This window comes from Lytechinus variegatus, chromosome 2 (assembly GCF_018143015.1).
Source record: "Lytechinus variegatus isolate NC3 chromosome 2, Lvar_3.0, whole genome shotgun sequence".
NCBI lineage: Eukaryota > Metazoa > Echinodermata > Echinoidea > Temnopleuroida > Toxopneustidae > Lytechinus > Lytechinus variegatus.
The window spans coordinates 34,943,977-34,961,331 of record NC_054741.1 but is presented as its reverse complement, the minus strand read 5'-3'; the positions used below and the strand labels follow the sequence as shown (position 1 = coordinate 34,961,331).

At 35.5% G+C, this 17,355-nt stretch overlaps 1 protein-coding gene across 2 annotated transcripts; it reads right to left on the bottom strand.

The window, feature by feature from the left end:
- Positions 1-1,550: 1,550 nt before the first annotated feature.
- On the bottom strand, positions 1,551-17,298 carry LOC121407944 (Fanconi anemia core complex-associated protein 24-like). 2 transcript variants are annotated; one of them, XM_041599206.1, is made up of 6 exons: positions 17,180-17,298; positions 9,933-10,104; positions 8,984-9,123; positions 7,366-7,518; positions 6,035-6,211; positions 1,551-2,275 (listed from the first exon to the last, which is right to left on the bottom strand). In XM_041599206.1, exons 2-6 carry the CDS (start codon positions 10,060-10,062, stop codon positions 2,195-2,197), a joined length of 681 nt encoding a protein of 226 aa, XP_041455140.1. In that variant the 5' UTR covers positions 10,063-10,104; positions 17,180-17,298; the 3' UTR covers positions 1,551-2,194. The 2 variants fall into 2 exon arrangements, with proteins under 2 accessions (XP_041455140.1, XP_041455141.1); XM_041599207.1 differs by having other exon boundaries at positions 9,933-10,066.
- Between the last annotated feature and the right edge of the window lie 57 nt (positions 17,299-17,355).

Here is a 17,355-nt window from a genome sequence, read left to right as displayed (position 1 = left end):
TGTTCGTTTAATGTCACAAAAATAAAGACATTCTAATAACTTTCTTATTATTTAATGGATTTTACTCAAACCTTCACCAATATTTTTTCATTACTTTTTCTGCTATTTTTACAAGAAACTTTTCGTAAGGGTGAACTTCCCCTTTAAGTATCTTATTACTTACAGATTAAGTCAAATCACTTGGAACAGAAATCTATTGGACTTAGAACAAGGCTCAATTAATATAAGCAGTGGCCCAGTGCAACCAAAAATCAGTAGGGCCACCTAAATCTGAAAAAAGGTCAACACTTGGTGGCCCGGTTTAGCCACCAAAGTTTTGATAAATTGTAATGTTTTTCTATTTTTTTTATAGGGCCACTAAATATGCTTTGTGGGCCACCAAAAAACCAAAAAGTTAGTGTGGAGCCTTGCTTAGAAGATGTAAATAACATTTTGCATATTGAGGCCCCCGTCTTACATGGACGATGGATCTGATTGACTTTAACTATATGGAGATTCATCAATGTCATCATTTTCAACAGGAAATTTGCACAAAGTCCTTGGTAAACAAAAAGAAGAACACTGAATAAAAAAAAAACAATGAATGTAATCAATGTATGAATATTCATCCTAATTATCTGATAACATTTTGAACAAGCAAGTATTTTAGATGTTGACGTTGCTGGCTTTCCATAGTTATGGTTGATTGGATCAATCGCAACTCTTTGTAAGACAGGCCCCAGGTCTGAAAAAATGCTTCAAGACTTTTTGCTTTATGGAACAGCGACTAATGCAGGGTCTACTGTACATCAATTATCAAAGTATTATTTGTCAACTATGAAAATAATCACTCTTGTTTTTCAAACTTAAATATACCAATGGAAGCTTCTTTTTATCATCATGTGGGCATTTTCATGGTAACTGACGCTACACGGCTTTTAAGCAAACTCCCCTCATTTGTTGTTTTAGAGATAATCACACACAATGAAAAGTGTGTAAAATTGTGCCGTGCAACGTCAGTTACCTTGAAAATGCCCATGTGCTTTGCTTAGCCACACCATACACAGAAGATCTGACATACTGTTATGTGTAAGAAAAATTGCAAGAGAAATTACATTTACATTAATTAATTTAGTTATTTTTTCTCTAACAAAGTTTATTGCATAACAAGAACATTCCATAATGTTGCTTCCATATGCAGGCATGAGGCACTGTAATGTTTGGTATTTCTGAAATGTACAAAGATAGAAAATAGAGACTGCTAGTAGCAGTGGAAACGGACAATAGGATTTATAGCTATGTGGTTTACATTGTTAATTTCAATGAGGTCATTCAAGAGTCATCTAGGATTAAACTGCTCTAGAAAGGAGAATGTTCTTTTAAAGACAATACAAGAAGCTTCCAGAATAGTGGAAATTTCTATATATAAGCTGGCAGTTTCTTCATCATCATATCTGATCAGAGTTTATATCAGAGCATAGTTTGTTTCCAACTTAAATAGAACATTTATCTTCTGTGGAATTATTTGTACACCATCGATGAACTGTTTGCAGTAATTTTGAGAGAGGAATTCTCAGTTCTCATCGAGATCATCAACCTGTTCTACAGAACATTTGTCAACCCATGGATTGCTGAAATTGACTGTTTATCATCAACTTTGTCTTCTCTGACATTTCAAATCGTTACAGCGACTCTTTATTATTCATCATGTTTCAACATCAATTTCATCATTGCCAGCATTGTGGACTTTAATTTCAAGGAACTCCTTGCCAGACAGTATTGATTTTCATAATTTTGGATTCCTCAGAGCCAAATCTTCCAGATACATAAGATGTATTATTTTGTTTTGTTTATACTGTGTAAATAATTAAACAATACGATCCTGTGACACTTGCTCCTATCTTAATATCTCAGAGGGCATTGGGTTACAGTTCGGATTGTAAGAGAGTTTTTGGTTCAGAAAAACGGAAAGATAAGGATTAGGGTTTATTAAGTTTGGAGGTTAGGTTTCCATCAGAGTAAATGTCATGGAACTCAGACAGACAGCAGCATTACAGCACAGGCATAGGTAGACGTTGTAGTCAACAAGCTTTTAGCATACTGCTCTGATCAGCATTCCAGCAGGATTTCAGCTATCAACAGAAACATCCTTTTGGTGGCTCTAAGAGCTTTCGGTGGGAGTATGTTTCCATCTATTAGCTCAACGCAGATTCCTTCATCTTTTTGGTGCAGTCTTGTGAGTGAGGAAGTTCCTTATGTGCTTGGCATAAGAGACTCCTACAACGGCTGCCAAATCCTAGAACAGCAAAGGAAAATACCAAGTATGAAGCATTACGATTTCAAAAAAAAGAATAACATTACACACGATTCTTGTAACGGTAAATTGTAAATTTGTCTACTGCAAACTCGTCCACTTGTCACATGGTCTACCTTCATTTAGTCCAATTCCATTCTGTCCATCAACATTTCGTCTAACAGCCTTTTGTTCCAATCACCACTTCGTCTAATCACCAGTTCTTCTATGATGATTTCGTCTCATAACCAGCTGGTCTAATATATGTTTCATTTTCATTCATTTTGCCCAATTAACACATACTCTAATTAGACAAAGTGGTGTATGGACTAAATGGCCATTGGAACTGGTTATTACACCAAATGGTGAGTGGACAAAATAGCACTTAGACCATGTGGATATTGGACGAACTGATTTTGATTGGCTGCTGAGCCACGTTGTGATGGCAGCTACCATGACAAAGTTAAAGGACAAGTCCACCCCAGCAAAAACTTGAATTTGAATAAAAAGAGAAAATTTCAAATAAAGCATAACACTGAAAATTTCATCAAAATCAGATGTAAAATAAGAAAGTTATGGCATTTTATAGTTTCACTTCATTTCACAAAACAGTTATATGCACATCTCGGTCGGTATGCAAATGAGGAACTGATGATATCACTCACTCACTATTTCTTTTGTATTTTATCATATGAAATATTTTGATTTTCTCGTCATTGTCATGTGAAATGAAGTTTCATTCCTCCCTGAACACAAGGAATTCCATTATTTTAACATTTTGTGCTTCAGGCAAGGAGGTCCTAATCGTCAAATTCATAAAAATTGAAATATTGTATAATTCAAACAATAAAAAACAAAAGAAATAGCGAGTGAGTGACATCATCAACTCTCTCATTTGTACGTACCGGTAACTGGCTCGTTCATATAACTATTTTGTTAAAAATAAGCGAAACTTTGAAATGTCATAACTTTCTTATTTCACATCCGATTTGATGAAATTTTCAGCATTGTGCTTGTCTGATTTTTCTCTATTGATTCAAATCAACATTTTTCTGAGGTGGACTTGACCTTTAAGTAAAAGGCTCCTGAGCTAACACAGAAGAGAGATTTGGAGAAATGAATGTAGCTCATTGAATGGAAATTCAGATCTTTGGAATAGCATTTTTTAATATTATCAAAAAATTTATTTATATTTATTATTAATAAATCTTTTTTTAGTAGGGTGGCCTCCATCAGTAATTGGTGTACTGTTGTCCTTGGAGGCCCTACAACAAAACTACAAACATAACAAACATGGGTATAAAAAGTGTACAATGCAAGTTGAGACAACCAAACTATAAAGAGAACAAAACAAAGGGCCAGTTTATAAATTAAGACTAATATAATGCCAAAATAAGACTAATTCGGATTGGGAATTTCTTTAAAAATTAGGTAAATTATTCCAAATGAATGCACCAGCAAAAGAAAAACTATGTTTGCCCATTTCCGTTGGAACTTTGGGCAAAATCAAACCTGTGCTTTGTGCACTACATGTATGAGTACAAATACTATGTACAGTTTCAGATTTTTTAAAAGATATTAAACAAATTGGCTGGATTTTGATTTACGAAAACAGAAAATATCATTTTACATTTAAAATATTTCCATCTATCTTCGATGGGAACCCATTTAAGTTTGTTTAAATTAATTTGGGGAAGAGTCCTTAGATTGGCTCCCAAAATTACTCTGGCCATTTTTTTGTGTTGTTTGATCATGACATCTTTTGTGTTCTGAGCACAGCTTGACCAGGCATTACTACAGTATTCAAACAAAGGTAAAAAAAATAGAGGAATATCATTGATTTTTTTTGTTACAATATAGGATGTGGCAATGGGACACGAAAGACCACCGCACACCTTACGACTGCTCGCGATCCAATTTTCGCATTTTGCTCATTTTCTGAAGATGTGAATGGAACATATCATTCTATTTGAGGTTAAAATAACAATTTTGTAAGATTGCAAGACCTTATTTTGGAGTAAAGGCCAAATTAGTGTCAAATCGTAGCAAATCGTACGACTGCTATGACGTCATTACGACTAGATATTAAATTCGCTTTTATTCTAAGGATGATATCATAGTCACAAATTTGATCACAGGTATTCGTACAATGATTTAGAACATTACACAGTAAGATATTCCCAATACTAGCATCAAATTCCACTACATTTTATTCTGAAATTGGGTCGCAGACCAGCCGTAAGGTGTGCGGTCGCCTTAACTATAATTTGCTTTCAGCCAATAATGATTCAGTAGCTTATAACAGTAGTCCATTAAAATGATTGTTCATGTATTATTACCTAGATTTCAAAACCACCTATACCACACAACGGACATACAATTTACACAAGGAACACAATAGAGCAATTCCATAAAATATGTACCTCCAACCCCCTATATGTGGGACCTTCATGAAATTTTCTGTCTCTGATTTCTTGTTCTTTTGACAGACTGTAATGCTCTCAACTGACCACGACTTGGTCAGTGTATGAAATGAAGTAAAACTAGAGAAAAATGGGGGTCGGATGTACAAAAAGGTTGACTATTTTATGGAATTGCCAAATAGCAAAATGAATATCTTTGCAAACAATACCCCGGTAATCAAAGCACATAATAAACAATATGGCCCATTTTCTGAAACTCTGTTCCAAATAAGCCAGTTCGTAGTTCCTTTCTGCGCATGATCAAAAGATTCTACGGATGATCAGAGGAAGGTCAAATGTACTAAAGTGACATGGTGTTTTAAAATCTAATGAGATAAGCACCAACTTTCATGTCTTGATTATTCATACAATCTTTTGAATTGTGGTTTTCATTTACATCCACAAAAAAACAATGCGTCCACGAACGACTGGTATTTCACAGTTTGCAAAGTACATTGTGCAACATGCTATGATATGCATTCAAAGAAGGAATGCAACAAATACCTTCATAAAGTGTTCATTGGTGTGCTATTCTAGTCACCTGGTCTATTCAATTTCTTCATCCTGCTATGTAAGGCAAGCTTACGTAATATCTTGCTTTGAAATCTGCCTATCATAATAAGAGAAATGAAAGGTCATTTGACCAAAATTGTCCATGAAGTAACTACGAACTGGTCTATTGCAAATATGTTCTAAAGTTGTGGTTAGCTATGAATAACCGATTGTGACAGAAATCTCTAACAGTACAGGTTATCAATTTGTAAAATTTAATTCAATATTCATTTCACATTCAAATCATTTAGAATCACAATAACGTCATAATCCGCTGTGACTTGGATTTTGCTCCGGCCATAAGGCTTGCAGTAAATCCAAATTCTGATTTTATTTTCCTAGCATTATTCTGAACTTTATAAAGTAATCTTAAATTCTTGGATCTTTCAGATACATTGCTCAACATGATTTGTTCAAAATTGCATCGTAATTAGATTGTGCAGGCATAATTTCTGCTCTGAGCAGGGTCCCATCTAACAAAAGAGTAACGACTGATCCAATCAATTGTAACTCTATCGAAATCAATCAGTGTCATAATTTTTCTACAGGAAATTTGCAAAATGTCCTTTGTAAACAAAAGAGAACATACCAAATTGTCAAGAAATAAGTGAATTTATGGATATACAATCATATCTAGAAATGTTTGAACATGCATTTTATATGTTGAATCTGCTGGCTTTTCATAGTTGCGATTGATCAGATCATTCGCAACCCTTCGTAAGATGGGCCCCAGATTATCACCCATTACCTGTTGTGATGCTTGACTGATGTTTTTGATGCTTCCAAACTTGTGAAGCAGAGCCCTGGCTTTGACGGACCCTAGCTTTGGGATCAGCTGCACCGTTGCTAAAAGACTAGAGTCCAGCGACTGAGGTCGTCTTTTCAGGCGAAAAGGGTTTGCATGGGGCTTCTGCTCCTCCAAAACCTACAAAAAAAAAACAAACAAAAAGGAAGGCTAAATTACCAGTACAGTTATTCCAGGATCTATCAGGGCGAGTTTGTATCAGGGGGTGTTCAATTATGAAGGATTTCATTGTGAATTAAAATCGAACCGACAGTGAATTCCAAGTTGTATGCAGTAGAAAATACACAACAGCATTCATCAGATTAGGCTCAGGGATGCATGCTACCGCGAAGTCATCAACAACATTGTGTTTTTTTTTTATTCATCTTTAAGATAGTCGTAAGCATGAATAATGTCCCACATAACTCTTTGGGAAACACAGTAGGTCAGTGTCTCATAAATTTATTTATTTATTTATTTATTGATATATTCATATTCCACAATCATCAAAGTACATTTCGTAATCATGTTTACAATGAAAAAAATGCATAACATATACAGGATTGAAACGTAGCAATGAAATGAAAAAAGTGGAGGGGCCTACTAAAAAGCAGAGCTTGTAAAATGTAGACCCCCTATCAAAACTTTATACAAGGGTAATATGATACAATAGAGTAAAATAATCAGCAAAATTCTATAAAATTATATAGATATAAACACTGTAACACAAATGTATTTACACTATATACAAAATTAAATATTGACTTAAAAAAATAATCAATACTACCGTGGATAAGTATGAAGTTCATGAACTACTTTACAAGTAAATAAGTGCTAAATGAACAGCCATAATTTCATTCCGATATTGATAATTTCTATGACTGCTTCGGCCAAGTTGCAAGTCGGGTGCTCTGGAAGCCTTGGTCTTAAATGCAGGTCTCCAAAATACTCTGGGCACCTTACTACACCAGCACAGCACTTATGACTGACCATGTTGACACTAGTTGGGAGCGCACTTGTGGCCCGTTTCATTAAGGACTTACAACTGTTGTAATATTGCCATTATGGCAACTACCATGGTAACAGGGCTCGGCAGCCAATTAAAATCAAGATTACCATGGTAGTTGACATGGCAAAGTTACAACACTTAACTCTTTATGAAACGGGCCCCTAAAGCAAAGTTCCTATGGTAACTGTCAGATAAAACGTAACTTGTCGGATGACAAAACATCCGACAAGTTCTTTTATGAAATGCTCTCCTGTTGATGATTTTAAGACTGATTTCCAGTTCTTACCATTTGGGCCAAGAGACCAGCTGCTTCTGTCTGGGATGAGATGGGTTGGAGCACCATTCCAAGTTCCAGCACAACAAACTTCTGCAGGTCCAAGAAATACTGTTCGGTCATCGGAGTTTTCTCAGCAATTACCACACCCTTCAGTTTGTTAACCTGATACATGGGAATACACAAAATTTTAATAACGGAATAATCTACATATGTCACATTCATATTTGAAATTTAACACAATATTTAATTTCAGTCCAGTTGACACTGTAGTGTATTTTATTGGTGAGATAAATTGAGGAAACAGAACTCAAATTGATGAAGAAATGACTTAGAAGCATTTTTTGTGATTTATGAACAAATTTTGGATAAATTTATAGCATAAATAATTTTCTAGTCAAAATGTCTAAATTCTGTGTAGAAACTTGGTGAACCTCATGTAGCTCTCAGATGGAACACAAAAAAAATCAATATCAGTTAACAAACAAGGCAAGAGCGATTTTGTGTCTCGCCCACTTATAAAAATGACTATTTGCGAGGGCACGCAACAGAATTGTATCAAAACTTCATTGTGAAGTGAATTACATAATAGATTATTGCATGTAAACTTTAACGTTGACCTGAAAATGACCTTTAACCTTATCGTGTGACCTCCGACTGCAGCATAACATGCAGGTCTTCCAAGTCCATCTACCTTCCAAGTTTGGTTGAAAAGCGACTTACCATTGCAGAGTTAGATGTCATAATAGAGTCTTGCATGTAAACTTTAACATTGACCTGAAAATGACCTTTGACCTTACCATGTGACCTCCGACTGCAGCATAGCATGCAGGTCTCCCAAGTCCATCTACCATCCAAATGTGGCTGAAAAGTCACGATTGCGGAGTTAGGTGTCATAAGAGTCTTGCATGTAAACTTTAACATTGACCTGAAAATGACCTTTAACCTTATCGTGTGACCTCCGACTGCAGCATAACATGCAGGTCTTCCAAGTCCATCTACCATCCAAGTTTGGTTGAAAAGCGACTTACGGTTGTGGAGTTATGTGTCATTAGGTTTGTGACGGACGAACGCCGGACGGACATTTGTCTCGCCTTCACCTCTGGTGGGCGAGACAATAAGTATTTTTTGTGAGTTTTGGAAAATTGGCATATTTAGTGAGTTTCAAAATTCTGTGTTGAAATTTTGCATCCCCTCCTAGAGCTATCATATAAAGCCAACAAAATTTACATTGATCAAGAAATGAATTTTGCATGAATCATTTTCTAGTCAAAATTTCAAAATTCTATGTACAAGTTTGGTGAACCTCATTAAGCTCTACCAGATAGAAGCCAAAAAAATCAAAATCGGTCAACAAATAGAAGCATTTTATGTGAATTTCGAAAAATATACATAAATTAGCATATTTATTGAGTTTTAAATTCTTTCAATCTCCCATCTAGTGCTAACATATAAAGCAAACAGAATTGAAATCGGACTTGAAATGACGAAGAAGAAAGATTTTGAAATTTTGGCCCTTTGGGCCGGATGAGCTAAAAAGTGGTAATGCCAGCTTGCATGTATCCTGAGCAATTAGATGAGACTCATACTATTACTTGATATGATCACAAAACCAATTAGCCACTTCTACCTTTCTTAGCTTGGCGAGCCTCCTCCTGTATCCTACTCCTGCTACCAGATCCGTCTCCGAGACATAGACCACAGCAACCTCACTGGATGGGTAAAAGTCGGACACTCCAAGGTCATCTTCAAAGATCACTTTCACCTGACCTGCTAGACAAAGTAGGTTTTGAGAAACAGTTACAGAGAATAAATCTATTGACATTGATTCAGTCATAGAGGAACGTACAGATGTAAGATGATGCATGCTGTAAGTAGCACTTCAGTGTAGATGGATTACCAAGAAAGTGAATAAATATAGCAATCAATCGTTTTCAAGGTGGAATATTAACCAAAATAATCACCTTTCCTTTCAGTAGAGGAGATCTAGAATTCAAACTACTTTCTGGGCCTTACAAACGCAGACCTGGACGGGATATTTCAAGTTTCACTGTGGAAAGTTAGCTACATGTTTACATGGATGGGTCTACCGATGGGTCTACTAATATAACCATAAACCTAAACTTGTCTTATGCCATCAACAGCACTTTGTATCCTCTGCAAAAAGTGCTATATAAATCCAATTATTATTACTGTTATATCAAAAGTCACCTCAAAAAAGTTTTGAGGTTTTTCCCATCACCATCATCATTGGTTATTGCTTGTTGTAAATACGAACAGGGGAGCGTTTCATGAAAGGACTTGTTGGACATTTTTTCTGGCAAGTCCTATTTTATCTGACAGTTACCCTAGGAACTGTGCTTCTGAGCCAATCAAAATCAAAGAAAGTTGTCAGGTCTGACAATCTATTGGATGGAAATGTTGATGAAAGGACCAAGGTCTACAGAATACCATTACAGGCTTCACAGCTAGGCAAGAAACATCCATAAATTTGAATCGCATATTTACAACCTTGGCCCCAGAAAATGAGTCAGTGAGATACAATAATAGTAGCTTTTAAAAAGGGACAGGTATATTACCTTTGACCGTATTATGTAGTTGCGAGCCTCTCCATTTCTGATTAGAAACCAAACACCCGGGTGGGACTCTCCCTCCATCGTGAATGGGCGTTGCGGCAATCTGACTGAGATCATCCTTTTGAGATAGCATCTTCCTAGAGGTCAAAGGTGAATATCAAAGGAGAAGTCCACCCCGACAAAAAAGTTGATTGGAATAAAAAGAGAAAATCCAACATGCAGAACACTGAAAATTTCATCAAAATCAATTGTACAATAAAAGAAATGACATTCGAAAGTTTTGCTTAATTTCACAAAACACGTTATATGCGCACCTTGGTCGGTATGCAAAGGAGACTGATGACGTCATCCACTTACTATTTCTTTTGTATTTTATTTTATGAAATCTTCTAATTTTCTCCTCACTGTCAAGTGAAACGATTCATTCCCCCTGAACTTGTGGAATTAGCATTATTTAACACTATATGGTTCAGTACAGTTGGTCCTTATTGTCAACTTATGATCATGTAACTCAAATACTGTCCATTCTGCATACACTTGCAATTTATTTATATATATAGTATAGATAAAATAGTATTTAGATCTTCCGTGCATCTTGCCGGATTGCCGGTTCAATTTACTTCCACTGACTTGCCATCCATACAATACAATACAATGTCTTAAAAATTGCTCCTATCACAGTCAGCTGCAGGACTCACATGTTTTATAAGGCTTATTTCTGGTATTTCTTTTTTTTTTGTTTAAAGAATTATGTCACTGTCCTACAATGTATGACTTTCTGTTCCTGTGCCAGTTACAGAATTCCTTGCTTTCTATTTAATGTCACATAATTTAATTTATTCGTACTACATTATTTATCTGGATTTTTCAGTATTCTCTGGCTCGCCGCACTGGTGCTGTGGCGCGGATTCGCTAAATCTGTTGTTATGCGCATCTGCAGTGGTGTGGGCGTGCTAGAGAATGCTGAAAATTGGTGGAATTGTACACTGTTATTTTTGTACTGATTATTTATGTCTGTATTTTGTATGTAATGTTGAATAAGTGTTGTCATGTAAATTTTAGTGCCAGCGGAGGCCGAATTTCTGTGTTTTTACAGACAATAAATATTTGAATCTTGAAATATGTAAAAAAGGAAATATTGTATAATTCAAACAATAAAAAACAAAAGAAATAGTGAGTGAAGGACATCATCAATTGTCTCATTTTCATTTTACTGAACAGTGCATACATAAGCGAAATTTTAAAATGTCAAAACTTTCCTATTATACATCCGTCCGAGTTTGATGAAATTTTCAGCGTTATGCTAGTTTGATTTTTCTCCATTTTAATATTCAAATCAACATTTTTCTGGGGTGGACTTGACCATTAAAAAAGGATATCCTCACTTGGGTTGTTAAAACCTTGTATTGAAAAATTTAAATTTTGGGAGGGTAGCTCTGAAAAGGCTCTACTCTAGAAATATGGCAACGGTGGCAAGTTACCTCACATAGTCTGAAAACAGTCCTCTGATTAATTTATTTATTCTAACAAAAAGAATCCTTGCTTATATAACTTAGATCAACTTTCTCTGAATTGTCTATTTAATGGTCAAGTCTGCCCCAGAAAAATGTGATTTGAATTGATAAAGAAAAATCAAACAAGCCTAGCGCTGAAAATTTCATTAAAATTGGATGTAAAAGAAGAAAGATATCTTATTTTCTCAGCTATATCTATTAATCAGGAGATCGGCTTTGCCAATTTCCTGTCACTGCATAACTGTGTGATCGTTAAATTAATGTCATTTAAAATTTTTATTTTAACTTCCTGTTACGTTAGCTTCTTTATGATCAAGCCCACTTAAACATGCCTGAGAAGGGCATGTGTGATACACTGGGATGATTGTTTTATTAATCCTATCTCTGACTTTGACATTGGGCAAGATGCATTAAAAGTAGCAATCGCTTCAAGCAAAAGCAATTGCAAGCCAAGCAAAAGATCATACCTTTTGCTTGTGATTAAACCTTTTCCTTGCCTTATGAAAGCAATCACTGGCGGTTTGAACAATAGCCACGTCATGCTGGTATGGTACAAACACAACTCACAGAACAAAGGCTAGACTCAAATGCAGAGGTGTGGCAGTGCAAAATACTGCTTCTCTCATGTAACATCTTTTCCTTTAAGTGGTGCATGTGGTCAAACTATTCCTTAACTTTTTTCTAATTAATACATTTATATAGCTTGCATGATTTGGTTTTGCACTTACTAGGAAGAAAACATGTTCATGTAGGATATTTTACACCTTTGAGTTCTCTCTCAGGTGCACAGACATGATTATAATTCGTGAACGCCCTGATCAGGCAAATGCTCAAGCTGCTCTGACGGAGCTTGAAAACTAGCTTATCAATGATGTGGAGCTCATCTGGCATTTCCCAACAAAATTTAACACTATCTTTAATTTCTGCCCAGTTGACACTGTAGTGAACTATATTTATGTTGGTGACATAAACTGAGGAAACAGAGTTAAAATTGGTGAACCTGATGAGGCTCTCAGATGGAAAAAAAAAATAAAAAATAAGCATTTTTGTGAGTTTTGAAAAATATGCATAAATAAGCATATTTAATGAGTTTCAAATTTCTGTGTACAAATTTAGTATCCCCACGTAGAGCTATCATATAAAGCAAACAAAATAGAAATTGATCAACAAATAAAGGAGAAAAAAGTATCATTTGTGATTTATAAATATATTTTGCATAAATAAGCATAATTTTCTAGTAAAAATTTCAAAATTCTGTGTGGAAATTTGGTGAACCTAATGTAGCTCTACCAGATTGATGAAAAAAATCAAAATCAGTCAACAAATAAAGAGGCATTTTCTGTGATATATGAATAAATTTCACATGAAGTAATTTTTTCTACTCAAAATTCTTTGTAGAAGTTTGAACCTCATGAAGCTCTACCCATTCAGACCGCAGGTCCCTATGCTCATGAGCAAAAAGGCCAGATTCATCCAAATCATCTCGTGGCTGAACCCTTCTTGCAAAATCTTGTGATTTGTGAGATTTTCTTTCTCTACGAATTTACCTGATTTAACCTCAAGTCAAATTATGAAATATCAATGCACCATCAGATAGAGTAAATATTACTCTTTCATATTGGTCATTTATTTTGAATACAATATTTTGACAATAAGTGAATTTCTGGCATGAAAATGTGCTTCAAAACTGAATTTTCTTCCCGTTTTCTTTTGCAAATTGTGCAAAAATTTTTATTTAAAGCCTCAATGATATATACCGGTATATGAACATAAAGCTGAACTTTAGTACTTTCTCACAATGCCACTCTTGATATGCGGCACCTTTTAATCTGGTCAAGATCACACTTTTCCCACCACCAAGGTACAAGGCGAGATTTCGAAATTTCGTAGTTGCATGAAATGCAAAGTTCTGATTGGCTAGATAAGGTTCACAAAACAGGCGCGGGTAATTTGAGATTACCACATGGGAAGGGTGACATTCCCATGAACACACAGGCACTGGAACTGATGGAATTTGTGTGGTCTCTTTAAGTTTAACCAATCAGAGTAGATCTACAGAATTCTTGTTTTCAAGCTGCTTTTTGTACTTGGCCAAATGAAGTGTGATCTTGACCCAATTAAATCAATTCTTATTTTGAAACATATACCATTTTAAAGCACACATATTCAGCTTTATCGTGATCTACATGTAAAAATAACTTGGGCTCAAACAAAAATAAAATGTAAAAATAGCATTTTTCAGGTGAGAATAATTATTTTGTAGCATATTTTAGATCAAAAGTTTAACCCATATTAAAAAATCTTTGAATAAATGAAAACACATGACCTAAAAGAATGATTCTTCTTCTTTACAATAATACCAAAATCATGAAATTTGATTTGAGCAACAACGACAGAATGAAAAGGTGTTTTTACTTTTGGTCTGCATCAAAGTCATTAAATATGCAAAACTTCTCTAGTAATGAATAGCACTTGGATGAAATAAGCCACTTTCTTGGGACACATCGACTGACTGTACCAGATGAAAAAAAATCAAATCAGTCAAAAAAATAAAGCATCTTTTGTGAATTTTGAAACATGCACATTTAAATAAAATGCGCATTTTTCAAAATTCATTTCATTTCATTTTAACGAGTTTCAAAATTGTGGAAGGATGTCAGAATAAATATGAAAGACCCAAAAATATAGGAAGACCCCTGGGCCCTGGCAAAATATAGGAATTTCTTTATGTTAGAATACCTAAGACATGGAATTTTTTTGTTGTCACTGCCCCAAGTGTGCACAGTTTTCAAGCTGCCCTGGATAGATGCTGGAAAAATGAGCCTATAAAATATGACTACGAAAGCCCTGTTCCCGGAAGTGAGCCAGCCATCTTGAGGTTGAGGAGGAAAAACCTAGAGTAGAAGTAGAACTGATTACAGAGGCATATCATGCCTACATTCCGAAACTTCCCTAGGTATTATATTCATATGGATGAAGATCTATATTCTATTGTGACATAATAGAATCTTGACACCGAGGCACTGCCACTGGATCCTTAAAAAATGGAGATCAAGTTAGACCCCATGTCACATTCGTAAATCTCGGTATCGATCGGCCATTTAAATTTCAAAGGAGAACAAATGAGACGGAACTATTCCTTTTTTTGAGGGTCTAGTTGTGCCTCAATGTCAGGATTCTGTGTCACGATAGACCAGTAAGTGCATATTAATTTTTTTACCCCTTTTATGGGGTGCTAACATGTATTGCAACCCCATTTCTATTTCTAGACCTACCCCATTTTGCAGTTTTGGAGAGCATGGTCTAGGCCTATTCCCTAGCCTATCCCAGCCCAGGGTTAGGTAGGGCCTAACCCAGGGACCCGCCCGCGTAGAGGGCGGGAGCCCAGGACCTTACCGTGTAATTGACCATACTCACCTGACTAGCGTGAAGTATGGTCAAAATAATTTTCCGAATAAATAGTTAAAACAGAAATCATGCACTTACCACGATTATATGTATAAAGGTCTAACGAGTGGCAGTTTCCTGACATCTGGGCACAAACTGGAACCTCAAAAAATCGAAAAGTTCTCTCCTTCTACCCCAGTCTCGATCGGCCATTTTGTTACGATTCATAATGGTGGTAAGTGCTTGATTTCTGTTTTAACTATTTATTCGGAGAATTATTTTGACCATAATTCACGCTAGTCAGGTGAGTATGGTCAATTACACGGTAAGGTCCTGGGGCCGATTGCACGAAAGGGTCTTTCCAAGGACCGTCTTTCGTGTCGCCCATCTTTTATGATACGCTATAAGCGAAGTGTTTCTGAAATTTAAGAATAAGATTCGTTAGCTTGCTTTTAAATCAAATTTTATACAATTTCATGATATATCACATCATTTTGCAAATAAATATTTTATTTTAAGGGACGAATGAAATATGTTTGCAGATGATTTATTTGAAATGCGTTTCACATGGCGCATCATAAAAAATGGCCGACACGAAAGACGGTCCTTGCAAAGACCCTTTCGTGCGATCGGCCCCTGCCCGCGTAGCGGGTGGGAGTTCCCTGGGTTAAGTAGGGCCTAGTCAGGGTGACCAGACGTCCCGTATTTCCCAGGATCGTCCCGTATTTTGCTCCTTTGTCCCGGCGTCCCAACAAACCCTTCATGTGACGCCTATTTGTCCCGTATTTGAGAATATTGAACAAAATGTAGTTAATACCTTTAAAGTGATGAATTTTCATGAAATAACCAACAGATCCAAAGTAGAGACAACAATAAAATCGATAACTGTAAACTTTTGCGGTGATTTTCTTGCTAATTGAACCCAATACATTGCAAACAAACTGGCCTCCTGCCATTGTGAGGCAGGCTACTATCTAGGCAAGTAGGATGGGAGCAGATTCTCAATGGTGCAAACAATTTTGATACACAGTTTTTCCACCAAAATAATCACATAATCGGCGGGAAATTTGTATAATTATATTATGGATTCTTAGATTACTGATTTAATTGGAGGAACAAGTGATTGAGTTTTCATAACTAGATCTGGTTGTTTCAGCTTTCGATTTGAGTCTTAATTGTTGTGATGCTGCAATGATTCATCTCATTTTTAAGTTGACAATGTTTCACTTTGAAATTTTATTCCATTTTAGCTTTTAAAATTTCAATAATATATTTGAAAAACACCAAATATTATGATTTTTGTTAGATGATTGGATCGTTTTTGTTTGCTTGAAGTTTGAACTCTTTTCCTTTTTTCTTTCTAATTCTTTCTTCATCCTTCTATCCTTCCTGCTTGCCTTTTTTTGTTCTATCTTTTATATTTCTTTCCTGATCCTTTCTCTCTTGTGTTCATTTTTCTTTCAAGATTCCTCCTTTCTCTTACCTACCATCTTTCAGTAATCTTTAAAAACATAATTGTTCTCGTGTTAAGATTATTTTGTTTAGGAAAAGCACCATGTATGTTGCAATGTTTTAATCTTTCATTTAGATCTAGTATTTATGTATTTTATTTTCAGTATAGGCCCTACTTGCATTTGACTGAATTGTCTCTTTTGTAAAGCGCATAGAGATTCCGTCGAATATATATATAAGCATCTATCTATTATTATTCTTTGTTTGAAATTTTCTTTGTTTCCTTCTCCTTACCTCTGCTTTTCTTTCTCTCCTTCCCTTATTTTTTTCATTCTTTCCTCCCTCTCTTTCCCCTTTTCTTTCATTTTTTTTCTAATTCTTTTCCCTTATTCTTAACTCCTTCCTTCCTGTTTTTCTTCTTTCTTACTTTGTCTCAAAACATGAAGGAAACATTTTTCTTTCTGTCCTCCTTTATTCTTACTTTCTTCTTTTCCTTGGCTTTATTTTGTCTTTCACACATTTATTAATCTTCCATTTCTTTTTCTTTCTATATTCAAATCAAAGGATGGAAACCTCTTTCTTTCTCTCTTTTAATTTTATTCTTTCTTTCTTTCTTTTAATCTAACTTTCTTTTATCATGTTTATTTTATTTATTTTTCCTTCATTTTTTATTCTCAATTCATCTCTTTTCTTTCTGTCCTTCATTCTTTCGTTCACCCTCCCTTCCAATTCTTTATATTTTTTTTACAAGTCTTAACAGTTTTGATGCCTTCTTTGACTTTGTTGATCTCTAATTTTGTCAATTGTCCCGTATTTCATTTTCTGGTCACCCTGGGCCTAGTTCAACTTAAACTTCATTTCAAACCCGCCTGAGCCCCGGGAATAAAGTAAACTTACAGTAAACTGTCAAATCAAATGTCGGAGGACGACAGACAGAGAATATTAGCAGTTTCACCGGTACGTTGTTGTGCTAGCTCCATCCATCCAACATGTCCAAGCCGCGGTGATTGCATGGGTGCTTCGGCCCCGCCGCGCCGCAGCTACATGTAGCTCGCGATCACACTCCGTCCATC

Excerpts from the sequence above, each read along its gene's own strand:
- LOC121407944 (XM_041599206.1), bottom strand. The coding sequence starts at position 10,062 with ATGCTATCTCAAAAGGATGATCTCAGTCAGATTGCCGCAACGCCCATT. Across the intron at positions 9,124-9,932 it reads ACTACATAATACGGTCAAAG|GTCAGGTGAAAGTGATCTTT; the intron begins GTAATATACCTG and ends TTTGTCTAGCAG. Across the intron at positions 6,212-7,365 it reads CTGGTCTCTTGGCCCAAATG|GTTTTGGAGGAGCAGAAGCC; the intron begins GTAAGAACTGGA and ends TTTTTTTTGTAG.